Source organism: Phascolarctos cinereus, unplaced genomic scaffold, assembly GCF_003287225.1.
Source record: "Phascolarctos cinereus isolate Bilbo 61053 unplaced genomic scaffold, phaCin_HiC Scaffold_3;HRSCAF=262, whole genome shotgun sequence".
In the NCBI taxonomy this organism is placed as follows: Eukaryota; Metazoa; Chordata; class Mammalia; order Diprotodontia; family Phascolarctidae; genus Phascolarctos; species Phascolarctos cinereus.
The window spans coordinates 107076338-107099052 of record NW_027555736.1 but is presented as its reverse complement, the minus strand read 5'-3'; the positions used below and the strand labels follow the sequence as shown (position 1 = coordinate 107099052).

The window sequence follows — 22715 nt, the reverse complement described above, 5'->3', positions numbered from 1 at the left end:
CATGTGTCCCTCCCTATGGGGTCAAAGCACACTTGCCCAATTCTATTGGAGGTGCCCTGGTCCATTAGATCAGGTGAATCCTGTAATACCAACCTTGACAGCCTTGGGGTATTCCTAGCAGTGGAATCAAAACTGGATGGTGTGAAATTACAGTGATTAAGCCTGACCCCCAAAAAGAGCTATGAGATTGCATGTCCCTTCTCTTCTTTGCAGAGGTCTGAGAACTATGGCTGTGGAACACTGCATGTTATCAGACTCGGCTGATGTGCTTAATTTTGCTGAACTTTTTAAACCTCTGTTTTACTCTTTGCTAAACTGGGTGGCTTTTGGGGACAGAGTAGAGGAATATGTGTTCGAAAACGAAAATGATGTAAAAACAAAAGTTACCAACACAAATCTAAAGAAATTAAAAACTCTCTTCTACATGTCTCTTCTGGAATGCTGGCCCAAAACATTTAAAGGCACGGGGCCTGCATGCAACAGGCACCTGGACGCGATGGAAAGAGACTAAAATGAAGGTCAGAGGTGTATGCCCTGCCTGCCACCTTTCCGTTGCCTAGTCCTGGCAGGAAACGTCTTCCTTCTCCGCATCAGTAAAACCAGATAAGACGTTTGCTGCCTGGTTCCGGGTTAAACGTCGGGAACAAGGGAGTTGAACGGGCCAGTATTATTATAGCAGGGGTTCAAAAACGTTTGTGGGCTACGAAGAAGCACGCTTCGTCACCTTCCCCTTCCAAAGCAGAGCAGCTCGTCAGTCTCTGGAGATCTCCGCCCCCGGGTCCCCCCAGGCTGCCGTAAACCACCTCACTGTGTTGTCGCAAAGCGCTCTCCACCCCTCCCCCGCAGCGGCGGAAAGGTGGCCACACTTGGCGGCCGGCTGGGGAGCTCGGCTGCAAGATGGCGGCGCTGGCAGAGGAGCAGACGGAGGTGGTGATCAAGCCTGACCCGGAGGGACCGCCGGCTCTCCCTGCCACGCAGCCGGGCGACTGTCCAGGCGAGGGCAGCGGAGGCAGCCACAACAGCAGCCACAACGGAGGCGGCGGCGGCGGTGTCGCGGCGTCCTCAGCCGGCGGCGATGGCGGGACCCCGAAGCCCGCCGTGGCTCCTCCGGCAGCTGCGGCGGCCGCGGCGACAGCGGCCCCCGGGGGCGCGGCCGGGGCTCCGGCAGCCGCTGCCGAGGGCATCGCCTCTCAGGACCGGCAGACCCTGCTGGCCGTGCTGCAGTTCTTGCGGCGGAGCAACCTACGCGAGTCCGAGGAGATCCTGCGGCGCGAGGCCCGGCTGCTGGAAGAGGCGGCGGGAGCCGGCGCCCCAGGAGAGATGGACGGGCCCGGGGCCGAGGCCACCAGCGCGCTCCTGAGCCGGGTCGCCGCCGCCGCCGGGCCCACCGGCCCGGGCCCCGGCTCAGGCTCCGGCCCCGGCCCCGGCGCCTGCCCTGCGTCCGCGGGCCCAGCCGCCTCGGGGGCCGGCACGGGGAACTCAGGGGCCGCCCCGACCGCGGCCGCTCCGGCCAAAGGTGGGTCAGAGGGTCCCCGGGGCGCGGCGGGGAAGCCCGGCTAGCTGTCAGGGGCTGCCGGCCCCGCTCCTCTGCGGGTTTGGTTTGAATTTCCTGGGCCCGCCTCTCCGGCCGCAGCCCGCCCCCTTTCCGGAGCGCGCCCAGCGCGTGGGCACAGCCTCCTCCTGGAGCCTGGAGCTGTCCTTGCCTGCCTGCTCGTGGGGGTGGCGAGCGGACGGACGGACGGATGGATGGAGGGAAGGACTGATGGATGGACGGACGAAAGGATGGATGGATAAATGAGTGGAAGGATCGGTGGAAGGATGGATGGATGGATAAGTGGAAGGATGGACGAATGGATGGATGGATGGATGGATGGATGGATGGATGGATGGATGGATGGAGAGACGGCCGTGCTAGCCGGGGTGTGGGAGTATGAGCACAGATTTGGATGCCAGCCTTCCACAAGCCCAGGGCCATCCTGGAGGGATTTGTGCTGAGACACCTGGGGCTCCTCGGTGCCCATGGTTAGCCCTCATGTTTTTGCCCCTAGCCTTGCTACCCTGTGCCTTGAAGTCTTTCGATCATCAACCACCTATTATCTTGTATTCCTTGGCTCCCCTCGTATCCGGCCTTGAAAACCTGACTCCTGGAATCCCAAATACTCTAAACATTGCTGTTTTGTTTCTGCACCTGCATGTTTTGGGTGCATAGCTTTTTCTGGGGGTGCTGTGGAGTTTGCAAAAGAAATGAGAATTTACAAATCCAGTTGGAGAGATAAGACAGATCCAGCATGAAACAAATACATTACAGCCTCCTGGCTTTACTGACTTCCAAAAGCCCACCTTCTACAGAAAGCCTTTCTCCATTTCCCTTAATTCCAGTGCCTTCTCTCTGTTGATTATCTCAAATTTATCCTCTATAGAACATGTTTGTACATAATTGTTTGCCAATTTTTTCTCTCTTCAGATTGTGAACTCCTTGTCTTTTGCTTTTCTGTCTCATTGCTTAGCACAGTTTCTGGCATATCATAGGGTCATAATAAATATTTTCTGACTGACATGGTATATGACTAAGTGACCAAATTATTGTTACAGAAAATTAGTGCTTTGGAAATTCACACTTTTGTATTGAATGAGGTCTAGGAAGATCTGGTAGACTTGAGGTCAGTTTTGAGCTGGACTCTGAAGGATAAGTATGATCTAGGTGAGTGAGAGGGGGAAGAATAGCAACTCCAAGGAAAGATTATTTAGTAGTAGCAAGACCAGCCTGTTTGAATCAAGGGGGCTTGTGGAGGGGAGTAGAGAGAGATAAGACTGGAAAGTTTTTTTTTTTGGTGGGGTTTGGGCAAGGGTATGACATTTTAGGAATATTTCCTGGGCCTAGTATACATGGTAGATTGTAGAAGTTGGCTTTTCTGTTAACTTAAAGAAGAAGGGAATAAATATTTATACAGCACCAAGTACAACCCATAGTATAGAAGGGCAAAGATTTTAAATATCTTACATATCTGGAACTCTGTCTGGCAACCTTACCTGTTCAGAACACAGCTAAGACATAAAGAGTAAACAAAAATAGTCACTAAAATAGATGTCTCAAAACCCATGTGAAAAATACATGTAGGGGGGCAGCTAGGTGGTGCAGTTGTTCAATGTTTTTTAAACTGAATTCTCAACTTCTGTTTATATAATGTTCTTTTTCCAAAGTGAATACTATGGCATCAAATGCTTATTAGCAAATGTTTGAGGGGCAGCTAGGTGGTACAGTGAACAGAGCTCCAACCTTGGAGTCAGGAGGAACTCAGTTCAAATCTGGACTCAGACACATGACACTTTCTAGCTGTGTGACCCTGAGCAAGTCACTTAACCCCCATTGCCTCACCAAAAAAACCCCAAAACCAAACAACAAAAAAACCCCATGTACGTTGCCTGTAGGAAAAGCCCTTGTCCAGAGTTTGTTGGCTTGTATTTTACATATAGTTCTAATAAGCTTGCTTATTTAGTTTCCATCTCAGAAATTGAATATTATAAGGTTGAGGCTATCAATAATGAAGAGTGACAACTGATAGAGGAAAGAGAAGCTATAATATGTAAACATAAGAACTAGAAAAGCAGAGCAGTCTTGGGTCATTGAGCAAACCACTCTTTCCTGTTTAATATTGCTCTGTGTGTGTGTATATTTAATTTTATTTTTCCTTTCTGTGTATGTATTATATTCCTTCTCCCCTAAGAATAAATGCTCCTTGAAGGCAAGGACTGTTTCATTTTTGTCTATGTATCCCCAGCACCTAGCACAATCCCTTCTATACAGTAGGTTTTTAATAAATGCTTATTGAATTGAATTACATACCTTAGTATGTCCCAGAGTGTTACTATTTCTGCACAGTATAGCGATTAATATTTATAATGATGACTCATAGTCATGAAGAAAAGGTCAAATTATATCTGGAATCCTCAGATATGTATACTGTATTTAGAAAGATTTCTTCCCCAAATAGTTTAATTAAAAAAAACAAAACACAAAACTTTGGTGTTTGAAAATGTAAGTCATCCAGACTAATTTATTCCCTAGGGGTCCTGGTGACTTTACTATAATAGTGGTTTCAAGTGACAGTAGCATTTTGTTCCTTTATCAAGTTAGTTGAGAATCATATGAATCATGGGATTTAGAGCTGTAAGAAATATTGGAGAGTCCAGCACCCCTTGTTTTATAGCTCTGAAAAATGAAGCTCAGAGAGCAGAAGGTCATAGAAAGCAAATTTTCGAATTCTGTGCAGTTGACAGATTACCTTTCTGGAAGCTGCTTTTCTGTTGGGGGGCTCAGTGGGGCAATCACAGTTAAATGACTTGCCCAGGGTTACACAACTAGTAAGTGTCTGAGGTCGGATTTGAACTCAGGTCCTCCTGACTCCAGGGTGGGTGTTCTATCCACTGCCCCTAAGCTGTATGACCTAATGGTCATACATTACTATGTATTATGTATAAGAATCTACAGTAAGTCTTCAAGAAACAAACTATGATTTTTCTGAAAAGCTTGTCGTTGTATAGCTCTGCAGTATGACAATTAAAAGGATACATGTCTTTGGTCTTTGCTCTTTACCAAAGAGAATAACATGGCTATTAAATTAACATTTGTATACTATTTTGTGTAAGTTTCTTGCAAGTAAGGATTGTTTCATTCTTTGTACTTGTATCCCCAGTGCCTGGCACCTACCAGTCATTTAATAAATTTGTGTTGATTGACAGAACTTTTTTTCAATTTAATTTAGATAATATTTGATTACCTACTACATGTCAGGACCTGTTAGGTATTGAGGGGACCACACAGAACAATTAAATTAAACATTTATTAATCCCTTACAATGTTCAAGGCACTGTGCTAGGTACTAGTCTCTCTTTCCTTCTCTTCCTCCTTCCCTCTCTTTCCTTTTCCTCCCTCCTCTCCTCTTCTCCCCGCTTTACATGAGCACACCTGAGTGCACACACAAAACAAAAACAGCCCTTGCCTTTGAGAGGAGGGGAGGGGAATTCAATAAGTAAACATAAATAAGTCTTGAAATCATTTGAGAAGAGAGAAAATACTAAAAACTACAGAGAGTAGGACAGGCATCAAGTAGGACATACCAACTTGAACTGAAACAAGCCAAGGATTCTAAAAGGTGGAGGTGAAGAAGTGCGTTCCAGGCCCTGGGATTGGGGATGGAATGCTGAATTCAGGGGACAGCCAGGAGACCAGTGTGACTGGAACGTAGAATGCATAAAGGGTATAATGTGAAATAAATCTTGAAGGGTAGGCTGGAGCCAGATTGTGAAGGACTTTATATGCCAGGCATATTGGATCTACATGAGAGGTACAGAGTGCCATGAGAATTTAAAGGATGCTGGGATCACATTTTTAAAATGAAATTGCTCCAGATAAATTATTAAATTGTTTTTGCTGTTGACTTTGGATTATTTGATAGTAGCCACAGAAATACAAGGTGGTAGATGTATGTGGCAATATGAAAAGGCCTATAAACAAGCTGGAATTCTTTGTGTGTGTTGGGGGAGGGGAAGGGAAGGATGAGGGAATAGCTGTGAGTCATGCTTCACCCCTGGACAGTATGCCAGAGGTTGCATAGTGTTTCATTCTCCCTGAAGTCCTTTTTTTTTCTTGTTGCAGTTGGAGTAGTTGCTGTAGAAGACCAGCCTGATGTCAGTGCAGTGTTGTCTGCCTACAATCAGCAAGGGGATCCAGCAATGTATGAAGAGTATTACAGTGGACTGAAACATTTCATTGAATGCTCCTTGGACTGTCATCGAGCAGAATTATCTCAGTTATTTTATCCTCTCTTTGTACATATGTACTTGGAATTGGTCTACAATCAGCATGAAAATGAAGCAAAATCATTCTTTGAGAAGTATGTGAATGTCATTGTACTTGAGGTTGTCCGTATATTATATTGTAGAATTACAACATTTCAGAGTGGCAAGGAACATTTGAAGTGACCTAGCTCAGCATCTTTCTGATTACATGAGTAAACTGGAGACCCAGGGGATTTAAATGACTTGTCGAATGTCACAAGACACTTACTAGAAGTTAGTGGCAGGATTCAGGATTAGAACTCAAAGTCTCCTGACTCCTAGTCTAGATCTCTTTGCACTTTAGGAGTCCTCACAAAAGTATATTTCTATGTGCTTTTATTATAAAATACTGTAGCATGACTGAAAATGTAAAAGAAAGTTAATCACTAGTGACTGGAGTTTACTTCCAAGAATTTATTCTTATTTTGTTCCAATCATTAAGAAATTTCCATCTCTTTTCATCTCTTATTACTGCTACCTCCTCTGGGTAAGTGAACAGAATAAGGGACTCTCTTTCCTTGCCTTGTATGTGTACTTGCCAGTACTCTTTTTGGATCCCAGGATACAAGTGTGGATGGTATACTGTACTGGCCTGGCCCTGAGCTGAATGCTCAGCCTCTACTCATTTGCCCAGGAGGTTGAAACTTCTAATTTCAGCCAAGTGTCTGACCAAACTTCACAATTCGTCTGATATTTAGTAAGAAGAGAGTAATGTGTTGCTAACAACAAATGTTCTATTGGTATTCCAAAGTCAGCTTGTCCAAAACAGAACTTATTTCCCCAAACCCATTCCTTCCCTACTATAGAGGCCCTACCGTTCACCTAGCCACCCATGCTTGAATCTTGTGGTGTTATCTTGACTCTTTTCTTCCTCACCTGTCATGTCTAATCAGTCACCAAGTCTTTTAGATACATCCATCATAAGACAAGGCACTGCTTTTGAATCCCTGCTCTGCTTCTCAGTACTTCTAGGACCACGGCCTAGTCATTGGACCTCATGGCACCTTGGTCTCCTCCTCTCTAGGATGGGGGGATTGTCCTTCATGACCTGATCTCTAAGGCCTTTTCTAGCTCTGGATCCTATAATCTTAGGATCCTCTTGTCTGTTCCCTATTGCACTTCCCAAGGGCAATCCTTTGTTATCATCTGCCTGGACTACTGATCTTCCTACCCACCTCCAGTCTCTTGTCCTGCCAATCCCTCACACTGCTACCAGATTCATATTTGCACATATCTGCTCATGTTAGTCCTCATACATTAATGGCTCCATATTGCCCATAAAACCCAGCTTTTAGTTACCTATTAAAAGTCACCTAAAACCTAGCACCTCTTTACCTTTCAGACCTTATCTCTCCTAACTCGCTTCAGTTCATTTCAATGCAATATGTGTTAACACTATAGCCAAACTGAACAATTTCCTGTCCCTTCAATACATGCACACCTTTGTCATGCCGTTATTTATATGTAGAATACCTGTTGTCACTCCCCACGCCCCACACCCCTTTTTTTGCTTTTTGAAACACTACCTATTCCTGAAAATGAATATACAGACCAAAGGCTACTCCTAGAAAGCCTTCCCTGGCCCCTTTCTCAAACTCTGTCCTTTCAGTCAGAAATTATCTTTACTTCCTCTGATCTCATATGGTACTTTATACTTGTTTTATGCCAGAATATTCTATTCTGCACTATAATTCCTGTATTATTAGATAGGTTTACACATTTCTATATCATAAAATATTTTACATATTTATATATCATAAAATTTCAGACCTGGAAGGAACCCTTGAAGTGAACTTTCTATATGCAATACTTTGCCTCTTGTTAGATTATAAACTCCAAAAGGTCAGCCACTATATCTTAATTGTTTATAATTTCCCCCTACCCCCTGGTTGTGGTGGCAGCCATGATCTCAGCTATCCAGGAGACTGAGGCTGGTGGGCTTGGGCTTGTAGTGGGCTAGGCCTAGTAGGGTGTTTGTACTAGGTCTGTTTGTACTGAGTCTGACCCCAATATAATGAACCCCTGGAAGTAGAGGGCCATTAGGCTACTTAAGTGAGCCTGCCCCACTAAGAAACTGAGCAGGTCAAGACTCCTGAAACAGTCAGTATTAGGAACAGGCCCTTGTGTGGCTGCTGTACTAGAAGCTTGAGCAAAATACCCGTCTATTAAAAAGTAACCAGAAGAAAAAACCCTGCCCTTTTCCCAGTGCCTAACAGTGAAAATGAATTAATGGAAGTGAATGAGCACTACAGTAATCTTTGAACTGTGAATCAGAGGTAAAACCTAACCTTAAATATTTCCGTTTCTAGATTTTTGCCTTTGAGTACCCTTAATAAAAATAATAATATAGCTCATTATGTAGTGCTTTAAGTTCTGCCAAGTGTTTTCTTTATAATAACCTAGTGAGGCAGATAGTGTAATTATTTTTAATTTAGCTTTTATGGCTCAGCATGATAAGAAACGTAGCCAGTGTGAAACAGTTTTTATATTTGAGATTTATAGATAGAAAAACAGGTATTTATTATTAAGACCAGAAGACCTTACTCAATTACTTTTTGGAATAATGAATTTGCACGTTTAATTCTTTTTTGCTACCGGTAGCATTTTATAGTCATAAATTTAGAGGTAGAAGGACCCTAGCCATAACATGTATATTAAAATGATGATGTTTAATGTGATTCATATAGTAAGTAAATACTTAAAACTTAAATATCATGTTGAAAAGCATTTATTTAACCCAGTCTTAAATAAAGACACATTTTGCGTTGTAGTAGAAAGAATATTGGACTTGGGATCAGGAGACTTGGGTTTGAGTCTCAAGGCATGGCTCTGCCACTTCTTAGTCATGTGATTGTGGGCAGGTCACTCAAGCCTGGATCTCAGTTTCCTCATTTGTAAAATGAAGATAATAATACCTATCCTATCTTTGTCATAGGGTTATCGTGAGGATTAAATGAGATGTGGAGGCACTTTGATAAACTATAAAATGCCATGTAAATATACCATATTACTAAAATGAATGTCCCCAAACCCTCAAATGCTAAAATAATGGGTGCACTCCTCCTGCCTTTAGTTTCAGTAACATACATTATTTACTTCTTCTTTTGAAATTGTGTTGTGCATTTCACTGGCAGATGAAATGGTTATTGTATAGAATCTTAATGGCTGAATTTAAGAATTAAATTAGAATAAGTTAAGATGAAATTCATTCTTAATACACTGGCTGTGTTAATCCCTGTTTAGCAGATTGCTTTGAAGGTGTAGCTATATTACTTAAGGATATATGGGAGGGAGGCAAATACCATAGTGATAATGAAGAAAAAACTAGATATTAAAATTAATCTTTTAAAAATTGAAATAGGTTTCATGGCGATCAGGAATGTTATTATCAGGATGATCTGCGAGTGTTATCTAGCCTTACCAAAAAGGAGCACATGAAAGGGAATGAGACCATGTTGGATTTTCGAACAAGTAAATTTGTTTTGCGCATTTCCCGGGACTCTTATCAACTCTTGAAAAGACACCTTCAGGAGAAACAGAACAACCAAATATGGAACATAGTCCAGGAGCACCTGTACATTGACATCTTCGATGGGATGCCTCGGAGTAAGCAACAGATAGATGCTATGGTGGGAAGTATGGCCGGAGAGGCAAAGCGAGAGGCAAATAAGGCAAAGGTATGGGCCCAGTCCTGGGACATGTATCATGCAGAGAATCGGAATCGGGAGCATTTCCAATGGATCAGCTCACACATTCTTTTAGCCAATCAGTTTGTCAATAAGCATTTGTTAAGTACCTGCTGTGTGCTGGGCATTGTGCTAAATCGGGGCCCACACAATGAAGTGACGTTACAGTGATAGGGATATTTTATTTTCTAATGAATGGGTGTACATAGTTTGTTTTAAACACTGGCCATCTTGTCAGCGTCTTACTTCATTATGCATTAGTGGGGAAAGTGCATTAGAAATGCCTGAAAGTACATATTTCTTTGAAATATTTTCTCTTTTGATTTATAGGTTTTTTTTGGCTTGTTAAAAGAACCAGAAATTGAAGTTCCTTTGGATGATGAAGATGAAGAAGGGGAGAATGAGGAAGGAAAGCCCAAAAAAAAGAAACCTAAAAAAGACAGTATGGGATCTAAAAGCAAAAAACAAGATCCTAATGCTCCACCTCAAAACAGGTTAGAGAGAAACCTTGGCAACCAGATGGGGTCTTCCATGAGGGTGCTCATATTTGCTAGTACCAAAGCATTATTTGACAAGCTGCTCTTTTTTTTTCCCCATAGAATTCCTCTTCCTGAATTGAAAGATTCAGATAAGTTGGATAAGATAATGAATATGAAAGAAACCACGAAACGTGTTCGTCTTGGTCCAGATTGTTTACCTTCTATCTGTTTCTATACATTCCTTAATGCCTATCAGGTTAGTGAAATATTAATGAAAGTTCAGGATAGAATAGTTTGAACTGATTTTGAAAAACTGCCTGTGAAATATGGTTAAAACTAAGCTTAAAATTGGGTTGGAGAAGATGTAACTTTGCTCTTTGATTTAACATATGAATATGATTTCATTAAAGAGAGTGCATAGGTAAGATGGACAGGATTATAAAAAAAGTACACTATTCCTTGGAAAGTCTTTGATGATTTGCAGCAATCACACTTAAGTGTCAATTTATTATTGAATTCAATCAGAATTGTCTGAACTTCTGAGAAATAGGACGCTTTATGATTTTGTTCTGCTAGGCTTAGGAAGTTTCTGTAGTCTGCATTTTATAAGCTTAAGAAGTTTATGCTTAAGATTATACAGTACTGTACACAAATTTTCCCTGTGTTTATTACAGAAATTTCTTAATTTTAGTTTATTGTTAATTACATGCTTCAGGAAAAACTTAGACGATTTAAAGTTAAAAATGAAGGGAAGCAGGTATGTGAAGGTGGTGAAAGATCACTTGATGGATATTCTGTTATGTTGATTGCTTTGAGACAGTGGGGTTTCATCCAATTTTGTTTTTTGGAGGCAATCAGGGTTAAGTGACTCGCCCAGGGTCACACAGTAAGTAAGTGTCTGAGAGGCCATATTTAAACCCAGGTCCTTCTGACTCCAGGGCTGGTGCTGTATTACACCTTTTGTCTCCTAGCTGCCCTCCAACTTTTTTCAATCATGGGAGAATTCTCTCCCATACACTCTCACAATTAGTAAGGTAACAGTCTCTGTGTTTTGATCATTTGTTTGTGTAGGATTTAATTGTGACGGTTCTTTACCAGACATCAAACACCATTTGACAGTGTTTTATACTCTTATGTACCGGTCATATTCTGCTGTGTATTATCTGTGCATCATTCAATCAACAAACACCCACTAGTGCCAGGTGCTAGGAATACAAATGCAGAGAATGAGAGGATCCCTACCTAAAAGGAGTTTATGTTCTATTAAGGGAGACAAGTAAAAAGGGAATAAACAAAAGAGAGCTAAGTTCAAGGTAGTTGGAGGACCTGGGGGGTGGGGAAAGGGTGGGGTGTGGTATCAGGAAAAACTTCATGTAGAAAGTGGTGCTTGAGCTGCTTCTTGGAGTAAGTGAGGGATTCTCGGAGGTGAAGGTAAAGAGGAAGTGCGTTCATTCTAGGGACAGTCAGTGCAAAGGTGTGGAGATAGGAGACGGAGTGCTATTTGTGAGGTCAATTTGACTGAAGGATAAGAGTAAAGGAAGAGGAATATGAGGTCAGAAAGGTAGGTTGGGCCTAGCTTGTTAAAGGCCTTTAAAAGCTTAAGAGAAAAGTTGACATTTGATTGTAGAAGCAATTAAGGAGCTACTAGAATTTACTGAGTAGGAGAACAGTGATTTGCCACTCTGCACATAAGGAAAATCATGGCTCCTTCCTGCCTTTCCAGTCTTTTCACATTCTGATGTCAGCCATACTGGTCCTCAGACATGGCGCCGTCACCTGGCTCACCATGTCCCTGCCCCTCATCCCCCATGAGCGGAATGCTGTCCTTTTTTACCTCCACCTCGTAGAACCCCTGGTTTCTTTTACTGTTCAGCTCAAGGGACATCTTCTACATGAAGGCCTTCCCCTTCCCAACACTGCCTTGTGTGTTCATTCCATTGATATTCTATATATACTTAATATGTGTACACATTGTCTTTCTTCAGATGTAAACTCCTTGAGGGCAGGAAACTGGTTTCACCTTTGTCTTTGTATCCCCAGTTCTTAATAAGTACTTGGAGACTGACTGATTATGTAGAAGATGAGGTGGGGGAGCTGAAGCAGGAAGACCCATTAGGAAGCTAGAGCAGGAGCCCAGGTTAGAGGTGAGAAGAGCTCAGACTAAGATGGTGGTTGTATGAGAAGAGAGGAGTCAGATGGAAAAGATGTGGAGGAGGGAGAAATTATTAAGGTTTGGCAACTGAGTAAATACATGGAGGGAGAAACTGAAGATAAGGCTAAGGTTACAAACCTGGGAGACCGGAAGAATGGTGGGAACTTTGACAGAAAGAGGGAAATTTGGAAGAGGGGTCAATTTGGGGGAAAGATGAGTTCTGATTTGGACATGTTGAGATGAGATGCATTTATCTAATTGCCCCTTCTAAATTGAAAACACTTTGAGAGGGGCAGCTAGGTGGTGCAGTGGATAGAGCACTGGCCCTGAAGTCAGGAGGACCTGAGTTCAAATCTGACCTCAGACCAAACACTTGACACTTACTAGTTGGGTGACCCTGGGCAAATCACTTAACCCCAACTGCCTAAAAAAATAAAACAAAAAAACCCCACCACTTTGAGAGCTGGCATCTTATTTTTGGTGCCCTTGGCACACCCTCTCCCCCAGTACAATGCATAGCATATAGAAGGACCTTAATATTTTTTCAGTATGAATACCATATGTGCAATATGATTTTCTGTTAAACTTCCCTCCCTTTTACCGACAGGGTCTCACTGCAGTTGATGTTACTGATGATTCCAGTCTGATTGCAGGAGGTTTTGCTGACTCCACTGTCAGAGTGTGGTCTGTGACTCCGAAAAAGCTTCGTAGTGTGAAGACAGCAACAGGTAATAGAAATACTTTATTATGACTTTTTTCATTTACTTGTGTATACTACTAGGAATTCATAAAGTCCCCTAGCTCCTTATCTTAAGGCCATTGCCATAAACTTCTGTTTTACTTGGTTCCATTTTAGCTTGTAAGACAAGAGTAACTTTTTTCCATATTCCTTGAATGTATAACACCAGAAGATCATGTAAAAAGTATGGATAAGGGCTTTCATTGTACATACATAAAGAGATGCTTTTGTAGTGAAAGAATGATTAGTTAGGGCAAAGCCTCATTTTAAGGGAAGCTGGTTTCTGGTAGTAACATTTTAGTATAAAATACTGGAAAAAATCTTACAGAATGACATAAAGAATAATAATACTTAATTGTGAGATGAATGATATATTCTGTTAAATTATGATGTGGTCAGTCAGTTTTTGGAGAGTGCCATTTAAATTACTGCTGTCTGAAATCTTTTCTAGATCTCAGCCTCATAGACAAAGAATCAGATGATGTTTTAGAAAGAATCATGGATGAGAAAACAGCAAGTGAATTGAAGATTCTATATGGTCACAGTGGGCCTGTTTATGGAGCAAGCTTCAGTCCCGACAGGTAAAATATGAAAAGCAGAAAAGGTAAATAAGGCAGCATCGTATTGCGATTGGGCAGAATATTTTCTAAAGCTGCATTACGCAAATTAAGATATCACTGAAAAGTTCTAATATTGCACATATTCATTATGATTAGATTTAAGGATCTTGCCTTTTGTTAATTTACTTCAGGGCCCCAGCACAAAGGAATGACAATTAAAATATATACTGGATAGTAATAATAACCTCCTGAAGGTGTCTCTTCAAGGGTTGTCATGGGAAACAGGCAAAGCAAATTTACTCGTTCGAAAATTCAACACGATCTCATCCCTTTTCATTTGCTTTTGGGTAAGCCCAGTTAGCATTCATAACTCATCCTGATATATAGCACTTTGAGGTTTGCAAAGTACCTCATAAACATTTTCTCCTACGTGAAACTCTCTAAATTAGGGGATTTTATATTTTGAGCATTTGATGGTTATATTGAGTTGGGTTCAGCCACCTCTCACTGTCTGCTGCTATCTTTGAACAAACCTCCCTATTGATACCTGATACCTTGTTAATACATGTAAAGGGCATAACTGCACCTGATTGAGACTTTCATCATGTTGTAATCAGATCAATGAAAACACTTCTTCAATCCTATTTTAAGAGTTATGACTAAAACAGAAAGAAAAGCCCAATTGGAAGAAACACCGAAGAGCTAATATCCAGTGTTTGATTTGGAATCAGAGGACCTGAGTTTGAATCCTGGCCGTAATACTTACCTGTATATTGGACAAGGCACCAAATGTCTCTGAGATCATTTCCTGATCTGTAAAATGAGGACAATCTAAGGTTTCTTTGAGCTCTCAATCTATGAACACATCTCTTGTGGATCTCTAGATCCTACCCCCTCCAGGAATAAGGGGAGCATTTTATATGGTTACATATTTTGTGTGTGCTTAGTTGAGAATTTTTACTTGGATAAATTCATCTCTTTCAAAACATAATTCCTTAGTCATTAAAATGTTTTGAGAGGCAAGAGTTTGCCTTAGGTACAAAATGTCTTAAAAATGACATTTTCTTATGGTTGGGTAAGGGAAATTTTCCATTTTCAGTGCTAAGCCATAAAAATACTTTCTGAAGATTTGAATTTTATATTAATTTTTCTTAAGGTGACATGGGACCATAATTAACATTTCTATAAATTTTGGCAAAAATAGAGCTCATTTTTGTGTTTTATAGTTTACAAAAAGCTTCCCAACCATGTGAGGAAGTGTATGCAGCAGTAGTGTTCACATTTTACAGATGGGGAAACTAAGACAATTTTGTATTGGCTTATAAGCACTGGGCTTGGACTCAAGAAAACTTGGATTTGAATTCTTTCTCAGACGGTAGCTTTGTGACTCCGGCACCTACTTCAGTTTTTTAAGGTTCAAATGAGAGAATTAAAGTGCTTTGCAAACCTTTGTGGCCCATAATACCTAGTACAGAGCTGTGCACAAGGTGGGTGTTCAGTCTTGACCAGCATAGCTGGTATTAGTCTTTGGGGCTTCCTACTCCTGTACTCACCATGCATTCTATCTAGGAACAAAGCCAGTAAGTTATTGTTAATCAGCTCTTCCTAACATTCTTATTTGTGGTGGCCATACAGAGAAAGAACATTCATTGACTGATTTGGAGTCTAATTTTTCATTTAGAATAGAAATCACATTTATCCTTTTTTTCTTTTTCCTTTTAGAAACTACTTGCTTTCCTCCTCAGAAGATGGCACTGTTAGACTATGGAGTCTCCAAACATTCACTTGTTTGGTAGGATACAAAGGACACAACTATCCAGTGTGGGACACACAGTTTTCTCCATATGGATACTATTTTGTGTCAGGAGGACATGACAGAGTAGCTCGGTAAGAATATAAATTTTACTTGTCAAAGAGGAAGATAAAGTTTTACTGGGAACGAGAATTTTCCCACATGTGGTTTACAGTTTTCAGTGACCTCCAAGCAACAAACTTTAAAACAGCATTGAGTTAGTATATTTTACAGAATAGTAAACTGACACAGAGCTTGTGATTTTTAATCACTTGTACTGTGATATGGTTAATCATACTTATAAATTCCAAAATTAACATGGAAACAGGAGCTGGATCTGGATGGGAACATCCTACTTGAAACTGCATGAATACCATCAGCCCTCCTTTTCTCACCCTGTCATCACTTTTGTAGAATAAGGCAAAAAGGGGATGATTGTGATATGGACAAAACAAGATGTTCCTATTCATTTTTTTAAATGGATTTCCTTAAATAGTTTCTCCCATCCCCTTCCCCCCCCCACCCCAAGCTTTTTTGTAACTGAAAGATAAAAATATGCCATTTGGAGTATATGCAACATTCTGCCCTTATTCCCCCACCTCTGCTGAGAAGATAGATATTATTATGTGTTCGCTGGGACTGAGATTGGTCATTATGATTACTTTAAGTTTGGCTCCCATTTAGTATTTTTAAAAAATGTAGTACACTATTGTAATTATAAAGTTCTCTAAATTTTTCTTTTTTTGTTGCAGTAATAGTCTGTGGCATTCCTCTATCACTTTGTTCAGCTAGCCCTCATCTGATGAGTATCACTTTGTAGTGCTTTGCTACCACAAGTGCTGCTATGAATACTTTGGTCTATATGGGGACTTTCTGTCTTTGACCTAGTGGGAGTGTATGGAATTAGTAGGAGGAAAATTGGGTCAAAAGGTTAAGGTGAAACATTTCTAACAATTTTCTTACGATTCTAACTTTTTTTTCTCAGAATGGTTGAACCATTTTAATATACCATATTGCCTTATCTGAAATCCTACTTTTCTAGGGTAGACTGGACAGTGAATAATGACAGAATTAGAGAAAAACCACCATATAATTTCAGAAGTCATTTAGTGCAACAGGAGTCCCCTCCACAAAATCTACAACTAACATGTCATCCCGCCTTTCCTCAAAGGTCTCTTCACAGGACAGGACCCATACTTTCCCCTGAGGCAGCCCATTCTACTTATGGGTAGCTCTGGTGCACAGGAAGTTTTTCCTTACATGAAGCCTAGAGCGACACTAAATTAACTTATTTCCCTTAACACAGCAGTTACATTAAAGGCAGCACTACTTTAATAAAAAATTCACTTCATATTTTGCTCAGATGTTAAATAAGATGAAATTTGAACAGAAAATGCATAATTTCCACATATTCTTTATATAGTGTTCATACCTCCTATTTAACTCACAGAAAGTAATTAAATATGCAATTGCTGTAACTGTCTAGGTTAGATTTCCAAAAAGCTTCCTTCCAGAGACTTGGGGGGGAGGAAAAGAGGAGGGAAGAAATGTTTCCCACCCCCCCATAGTAATTAGCTCTGTCAACAGATTTTAAAAATGGAAATCTGCTTTTTTTCTTCCCTTGACAGCCATACAGTTTAATAAACATTTAATTTTAGGTAGTTTTAGTACCACATCTTTTATGGTAGAATATACTAACACCACGGACCTATGCTTTATCTTCTTTGTTTTTTCGTTTTTTTTTTTTTGTGAGGCAATTGGGGTGCCCCGAGTCACACAGCTAGTAAGTGGTAAGCGTCTGAGGCTGGATTTGAACTCTGGTTCTCCTGACTCCAAGGCCAGAGCTATATTCACTGTGCCACCTAGCCGCCCCTATCTTCTTTGTTTTAAAGATGCCTTTTTGTTTGTTTTTGTTGAGGCTGTGGGCTACAGATCATTACCAGCCTTTACGGATATTTGCTGGCCACCTTGCTGATGTGAACTGTACACGGTTTCATCCAAACTCTAACTATGTTGCTACGGGTTCAGCAGACAGAACAGTAAGGCTATGGGATGTCTTGAATGGGAATTGTGTAAGGATCTTCACTGGACATAAGGTAAATTATAATTTAAATAAAACCATCAACAAAATGTCATTGCTTTTTAGGAGAAAAATGGTCCTAATTTCATTAAGTGAACAGTAATACATTTATTTTAAATACTACTTTGTACTCCTATTGGAATCTGCAGTTGAAAACTCAGTTGCTATTCTTTGCAATTTGAAACTATTTGAAACCTTTTTTCTAAAAAACAAATTTCACATGGTTTTACATTATAGGGACCAATTCATTCTTTGGCATTTTCTCCCAATGGGAGATTCCTGGCTACTGGAGCAACAGATGGCAGGGTCCTTCTCTGGGATATTGGACATGGCTTGATGGTTGGAGAATTAAAAGGCCATACAGATACAGTATGTTCACTTAAGTTTAGTAGAGATGGAGAAATTTTAGCATCAGGTAAGGAACTAGAAATAAAGGGGGGGGGGTTGAAGGATAAGTGTTAAAAAAGTAATTCTGTGCCTTGATTAATTTAAAAAACTCTTCATTCTTTGCTCATTTTTTATTTTCATTCATAGCAATTCCAAACCTGTTCAGTGGTATGGATTATTCTCTTAGGCCCAATCCTACTTGATATTTTACATTGTTCATAATTGGCCCTTTATCAGAAACCTTGTTAAAAGTGCTAAAATGTAGAATTTAATAGAACATCAGAATTTAGTTAATGATGTAATTAATATTCTCTCCACAGGGTCAATGGATAACACAGTTCGTTTGTGGGATGCTATAAAAGCATTTGAAGACCTAGAGACTGATGATTTTACTACAGCCACTGGACATATAAACTTGCCTGAAAATTCACAGGATTTACTGTTGGGAACCTATATGACCAAGTCAACACCAGTTGTACATCTCCATTTTACTCGAAGAAACTTGGTTTTAGCTGCAGGAGCTTATAGTCCACAGTAAACCATCTGTATTAAGACTTTGAAAGCCACTCTTGGAAAAAAAAAAGATACTAAAAAGTAAAATACCTCAAAGATTAACATTTAAGCCACAAAGAGTGTCTTATCTAAAAGGATCTGGAAGGAGGCTTCTTGGAAATCTTAACTGGATAACAGTTCTACAGCAATTGCATATTTAACTACTTTCTGTGAACAAGGCATGGACGCTGTAGGAAGAAAACGGTGCTTTGGATTATGTGGAAACTATGCATCTTCTGTTCAAATTCCATCTTAATTTATTTTCTTTAAAAAAACTATAATTATTGACTTCAGCAAGTTTTGCCCACTGGAAGATTCAAAGCCCTTAGTGTCCAATGTAACACTAAGTTTAGGTTGGATGAAGCTCTACCTGGGTATACTCCTGATATGAAAAAATGAAATTTAGCTACTGTCTGGTACTTAAGTACCCAGTATTTAAGTATAACAGACCAGTTGCCTACTCTAATATTTTCCTAACTGTTCTTCACCTTGAACAATCACATACACTCTCAGCCCACTGATATCAAATAAGCAGGGGCCTAGTCTTAATTTAAATAAATCTCTTGGCCTCATGAGTAAATCTCACTGCACTATTTACAGAGGTCTGAGTAACTAACTTAAGTGCAACTGAGAATTTCATAAGCCAGTAAAGGAATAAGTCCTGTTAATAAAGAAATTCTCTTATGAAGACAATAAAGTACTGATTCACATGGGAAGTGACTTCCTATGTTTCCCATGTCTCCTCCTTGTAAACTAACAACCTTTTGTGGAGGGAGCTTAGAATAAAGACCCTCAGCTATGCTTTGGTCCCAGTTAGCTGATACACAAAATATAATACACTTGAAGTCAAATGCAGACATTTCAGTTGCTTACCTCCAATACAGAGCCTTGCTTTGGGAAACTAAAAGCAGATTTAGACAGACAAGTCACTGCCAGTTTTCTGCCTTTGTTGTATTTTGTACAGTTTTTATATTTTTGATACCTTGTAAATAAAACCAAGCCAACTTTTCTGAGTTCATGTTTTATTTCAAGACTTGCAGATCACATTTTAAGTTGACAGGAGGTCCTTCAGCCAGGGAACTTGATGATGGACAAAGTATACACATACACACACAAACACACACATGCTGGACTCCTATAAAAGCAAAAACCAAAAGCATAAATGTGAATACAAATACTAATTTAAAGGCAAACATTTGTTTTTTCTTTTTTTTTGCTTTTTTGGTGAGGCAATTGGGGTTAAGTGACTTGCCCAGGGTCACACAGCTAGTTAAGTGTCAAGTGTTTGAGGTCAGCTTTGAATTCAGGCCCTCCTGACTCCAAGGCTGGAGCTTTATGCACTGTGCCACCTAGCTGCCCCTCAAACATTTGTTAATAAGCATTTGATGCCATAGTATTACTTTGGAAAAAGAACATTACATAAACAGAAACTGAGAATTCAGTTTAATAAACACTGAACAACTAGTGTGAACAGAATACTATGCTAGCTTCTACAGAAGATACAACATAGTATCTACCCTTAGGAAGTTTAAGGTCTATTGGTCTACCTAGAATACAAAATATATTAAGTGCATGAAATGCAAGCCAAGTATTAGACAAGCTGTGTAGGGAAGATGAGGTGTAAAGGTCAATACAGACCAGGAGGACAGGGGAAGGTTGGCCTCTTAGAGGTGTTAACCTGAATTGGACTGGAAAGGATGAGTAGAGACGGAGTGTCCCAAGAAAAGAACATATTTATTTCACCTAACAAAATTACAAAGCTTGTCCTTTGTAATTAATGTATTTGTTAAAATATAATTGCTGAGGGCCGCTAGGTGCCGCAGTGAACAGAGCTCTGGCCTTGAAGTCAGGAGGACCTGAATTCAAATCCGGCTTCACACTAGCTGTGTGACCCTGGGCAAGTCACTTAACCCTGACTGCCTCATCAAAAAAAGCAATAAATAATTAAATATAATTGCTACAGATACTTTATGATTGTTAATATCCAAACATCCAGGGGACTATTTAGAAACACATGATTCAAACTATGACTTAAATTATATGTTCTAAGGGTGTCAATTTTATAGTGATTAAAAACTAATTTGAGAATTTGACAGAAAATATTAGGTTAACAATGCTAAAAAGCAAAGAAATGCTTAAAGTTCTAAGAGAATATCACTTTTCCAAATATGTAAGTAAGGTGAAATTCAAACTGCTCTATCCCTTAAAAATACCCAAAAAGCTATAACAAGAAAGTTGCCCTCTAAAATAGTAATATTCTCATGTTTTTTGTATAATAGGCATTTTTCACCTGTAATATACCCTACCAATAGACTTTAAACTCCAGAAAACCTTCTTTAAGTAAAGTAACTCAGGAACTAAAACTCAGAATTTGTACTGCTCAGTTACAAGTGTTTTTATACACCATACCATGTCAAATATCTTACCATTTATGTTGCTTTCACTGCTGGAGTTTTTTTAGACCTTGCCTTGAAGTAAAGTATGAGCAAAACTACTCCTCCATAAGTGGCCAGTACACACTGAATAAAACCAATCAGAAAAGCAATGTTACCATCTAAATTACCTTAAAATAAGAGTATCTAAAAGTATCAATCACCACCAAGTACTTACATTCTTTCTGCCATTAATGGTGTATGAATTGAAGTATTTCTTAAAACCAGTGAACTGATACTGATTGTCAGATTCTGGACCTGCCATAATTGAAATCCTAAATATGAAGAAAAACCCCAACAATTAATTGGTTTGGCTGCAATTTGATTCGAACAAATAAATTACACTTATTGCAATGTAATTGAATACAGCAACTAACTGAACAGCATCTTCCTCCTCTGTGGTATTGGACCTCTTAATAATAGTTGCTAAAATTTACATAGCACTTTAAAGTTTGCTAAGCATTTTATATAAATTAGAAAACTGGCAGACAGTGACAGTTAAGTGACTTGTCCCTGATGAAGCAGGATTAGAACATGTGTCTTGATGGCCCCGAGTCCAGCACTCTATCCACTGCCACCTTGCTTCACCAACTATCTGAAGTCCTAGCAATGGTGTAGCTAAAACACCTACTTTTTTGGAGGGTGGAGGAGTGGTACATTATAATTCAAATAATAAGACCCCACATCTTTATAGTACTTCATGATTTATATGAAGAAGCACTTGACATATGTTTTCTCATGTTTTATACATAATTGTTTGCATGTCACTGCTGGATTTTTGGCCTTTCTTTGTATCTTCGGTACTTATTTAGCAAATGCCTGGCCCTTAGTTGCTGCTTACTATTAAATAACTTGTTTACCCGATCCTTGCCATACCTCTGTAGGGTAGTCAAGTACTACCCTAGCCTCAGATACTTTACTTAATAGAGTGAGATCCTGGGCAAGTCTCTCTTAGTCTCATCAGTAAAGTAGAGATAATAGCACCTATCCCAGGGTTGTTAAGGCAAGCTAGTTGGCTCAGTGGATAGAGTGCTGAACCTGGAGTCAGAAGACTTGAGTTCAAATCTGGCCTTATGCCACTTTCCAAGTGTCAGGGACCAGTTTTCTATGCTCCATGCTAGGCTGCCTCTCACGTTCCCCAAAACACCTTGTACATAATTAGCAGGTGACTTAAATGACTTTCATTCTCTCCCCTGTACTCAATCGACCCCTATGTGCCTAGCTCTGGAGAAGATGCTAAGGAGACAGAGACATATCTTTGTTGGTCACCAAATTCGGATCTCTTGTCTTCCAAACGAGAAACCACTAGTTTGCTCCTGTACTCCCTACTCACTCCTGGTCCTCTGTCTTTCTCTTCTTTGGTACCCAAGGTTACCTACCACGTGACCGAGGACTCGTTGCTTTTTTTTCACCCTCAGGGTCCGTTTCTTCCTGTGGACTACTGCTCATTTATTTCTAGGGTTCTCCCCCGCCCCCGACACCCCTGCCTCTTAGCCCTGCCTCAATTCTTTGCTATTGTGCCCAATTATTGATCACCTGTCAGTGCTCCATTTCCAGGGCCTTCCGCTCCCCCTCCCCACCACCACCATTTTTTGGGTATACTTCAATGAAAATACTAGGAGTGGAGAAGAAAAGGAGTGCACTTTTTGGTAAATACGGTAGGGAACCAACAGAACAAGGAAATGAGAACTGGAGCCAGAACTTCGGCTCCCCATTCCTGCCAGGATCCTTCCTTTATTCTTACTCTCCTCCAGGCCCCCTCCTGCCTGCGAGCCTTGGCCTCCGCCGCGCGAGGGACTCAGCCATTAAATCGTCCCCGCAGACTTCGCGGTACTCCGGGACCCGAAGGGACCGTGTGAGGGGCCCAGAAGAAAGAGTCAGCTGTCCGAGATCGTCTGCAATTTACTCACCCGATAGCCGAAGCCTCCGCTGCCGTTGCCCTTCACTGTCCGCAGCCACCGCCCCCAACCCCGAGCCGGAAGAGCCTGCCTTTCCCCATCCCCCGGCGTACGCTAATA

The 22715-nt window shown here is 40.6% G+C and overlaps 2 protein-coding genes across 2 annotated transcripts; one reads left to right on the top strand and one right to left on the bottom strand.

Moving 5' to 3' along the window:
- The first annotated feature begins 861 nt into the window (after positions 1 to 861).
- On the top strand, positions 862 to 19273 carry TAF5 (TATA-box binding protein associated factor 5). The gene is made up of 11 exons (XM_020967752.2): positions 862 to 1516; positions 5657 to 5894; positions 9200 to 9515; positions 9855 to 10018; positions 10124 to 10259; positions 12763 to 12883; positions 13346 to 13475; positions 15177 to 15341; positions 17165 to 17342; positions 17564 to 17741; positions 18034 to 19273. The coding sequence occupies exons 1-11, from the start codon at positions 898 to 900 to the stop codon at positions 18249 to 18251; spliced, it is 2463 nt and encodes an 820-aa protein (XP_020823411.1). The 5' UTR covers positions 862 to 897; the 3' UTR covers positions 18252 to 19273.
- On the bottom strand, positions 19271 to 22713 carry ATP5MK (ATP synthase membrane subunit k). Its single transcript, XM_020967760.2, has 4 exons — positions 22608 to 22713; positions 20876 to 20972; positions 20692 to 20784; positions 19271 to 19400 (listed from the first exon to the last, which is right to left on the bottom strand). The coding sequence occupies exons 2-3, from the start codon at positions 20960 to 20962 to the stop codon at positions 20695 to 20697; spliced, it is 177 nt and encodes a 58-aa protein (XP_020823419.1). The 5' UTR covers positions 20963 to 20972; positions 22608 to 22713; the 3' UTR covers positions 19271 to 19400; positions 20692 to 20694.
- Positions 22714 to 22715: the final 2 nt, after the last annotated feature.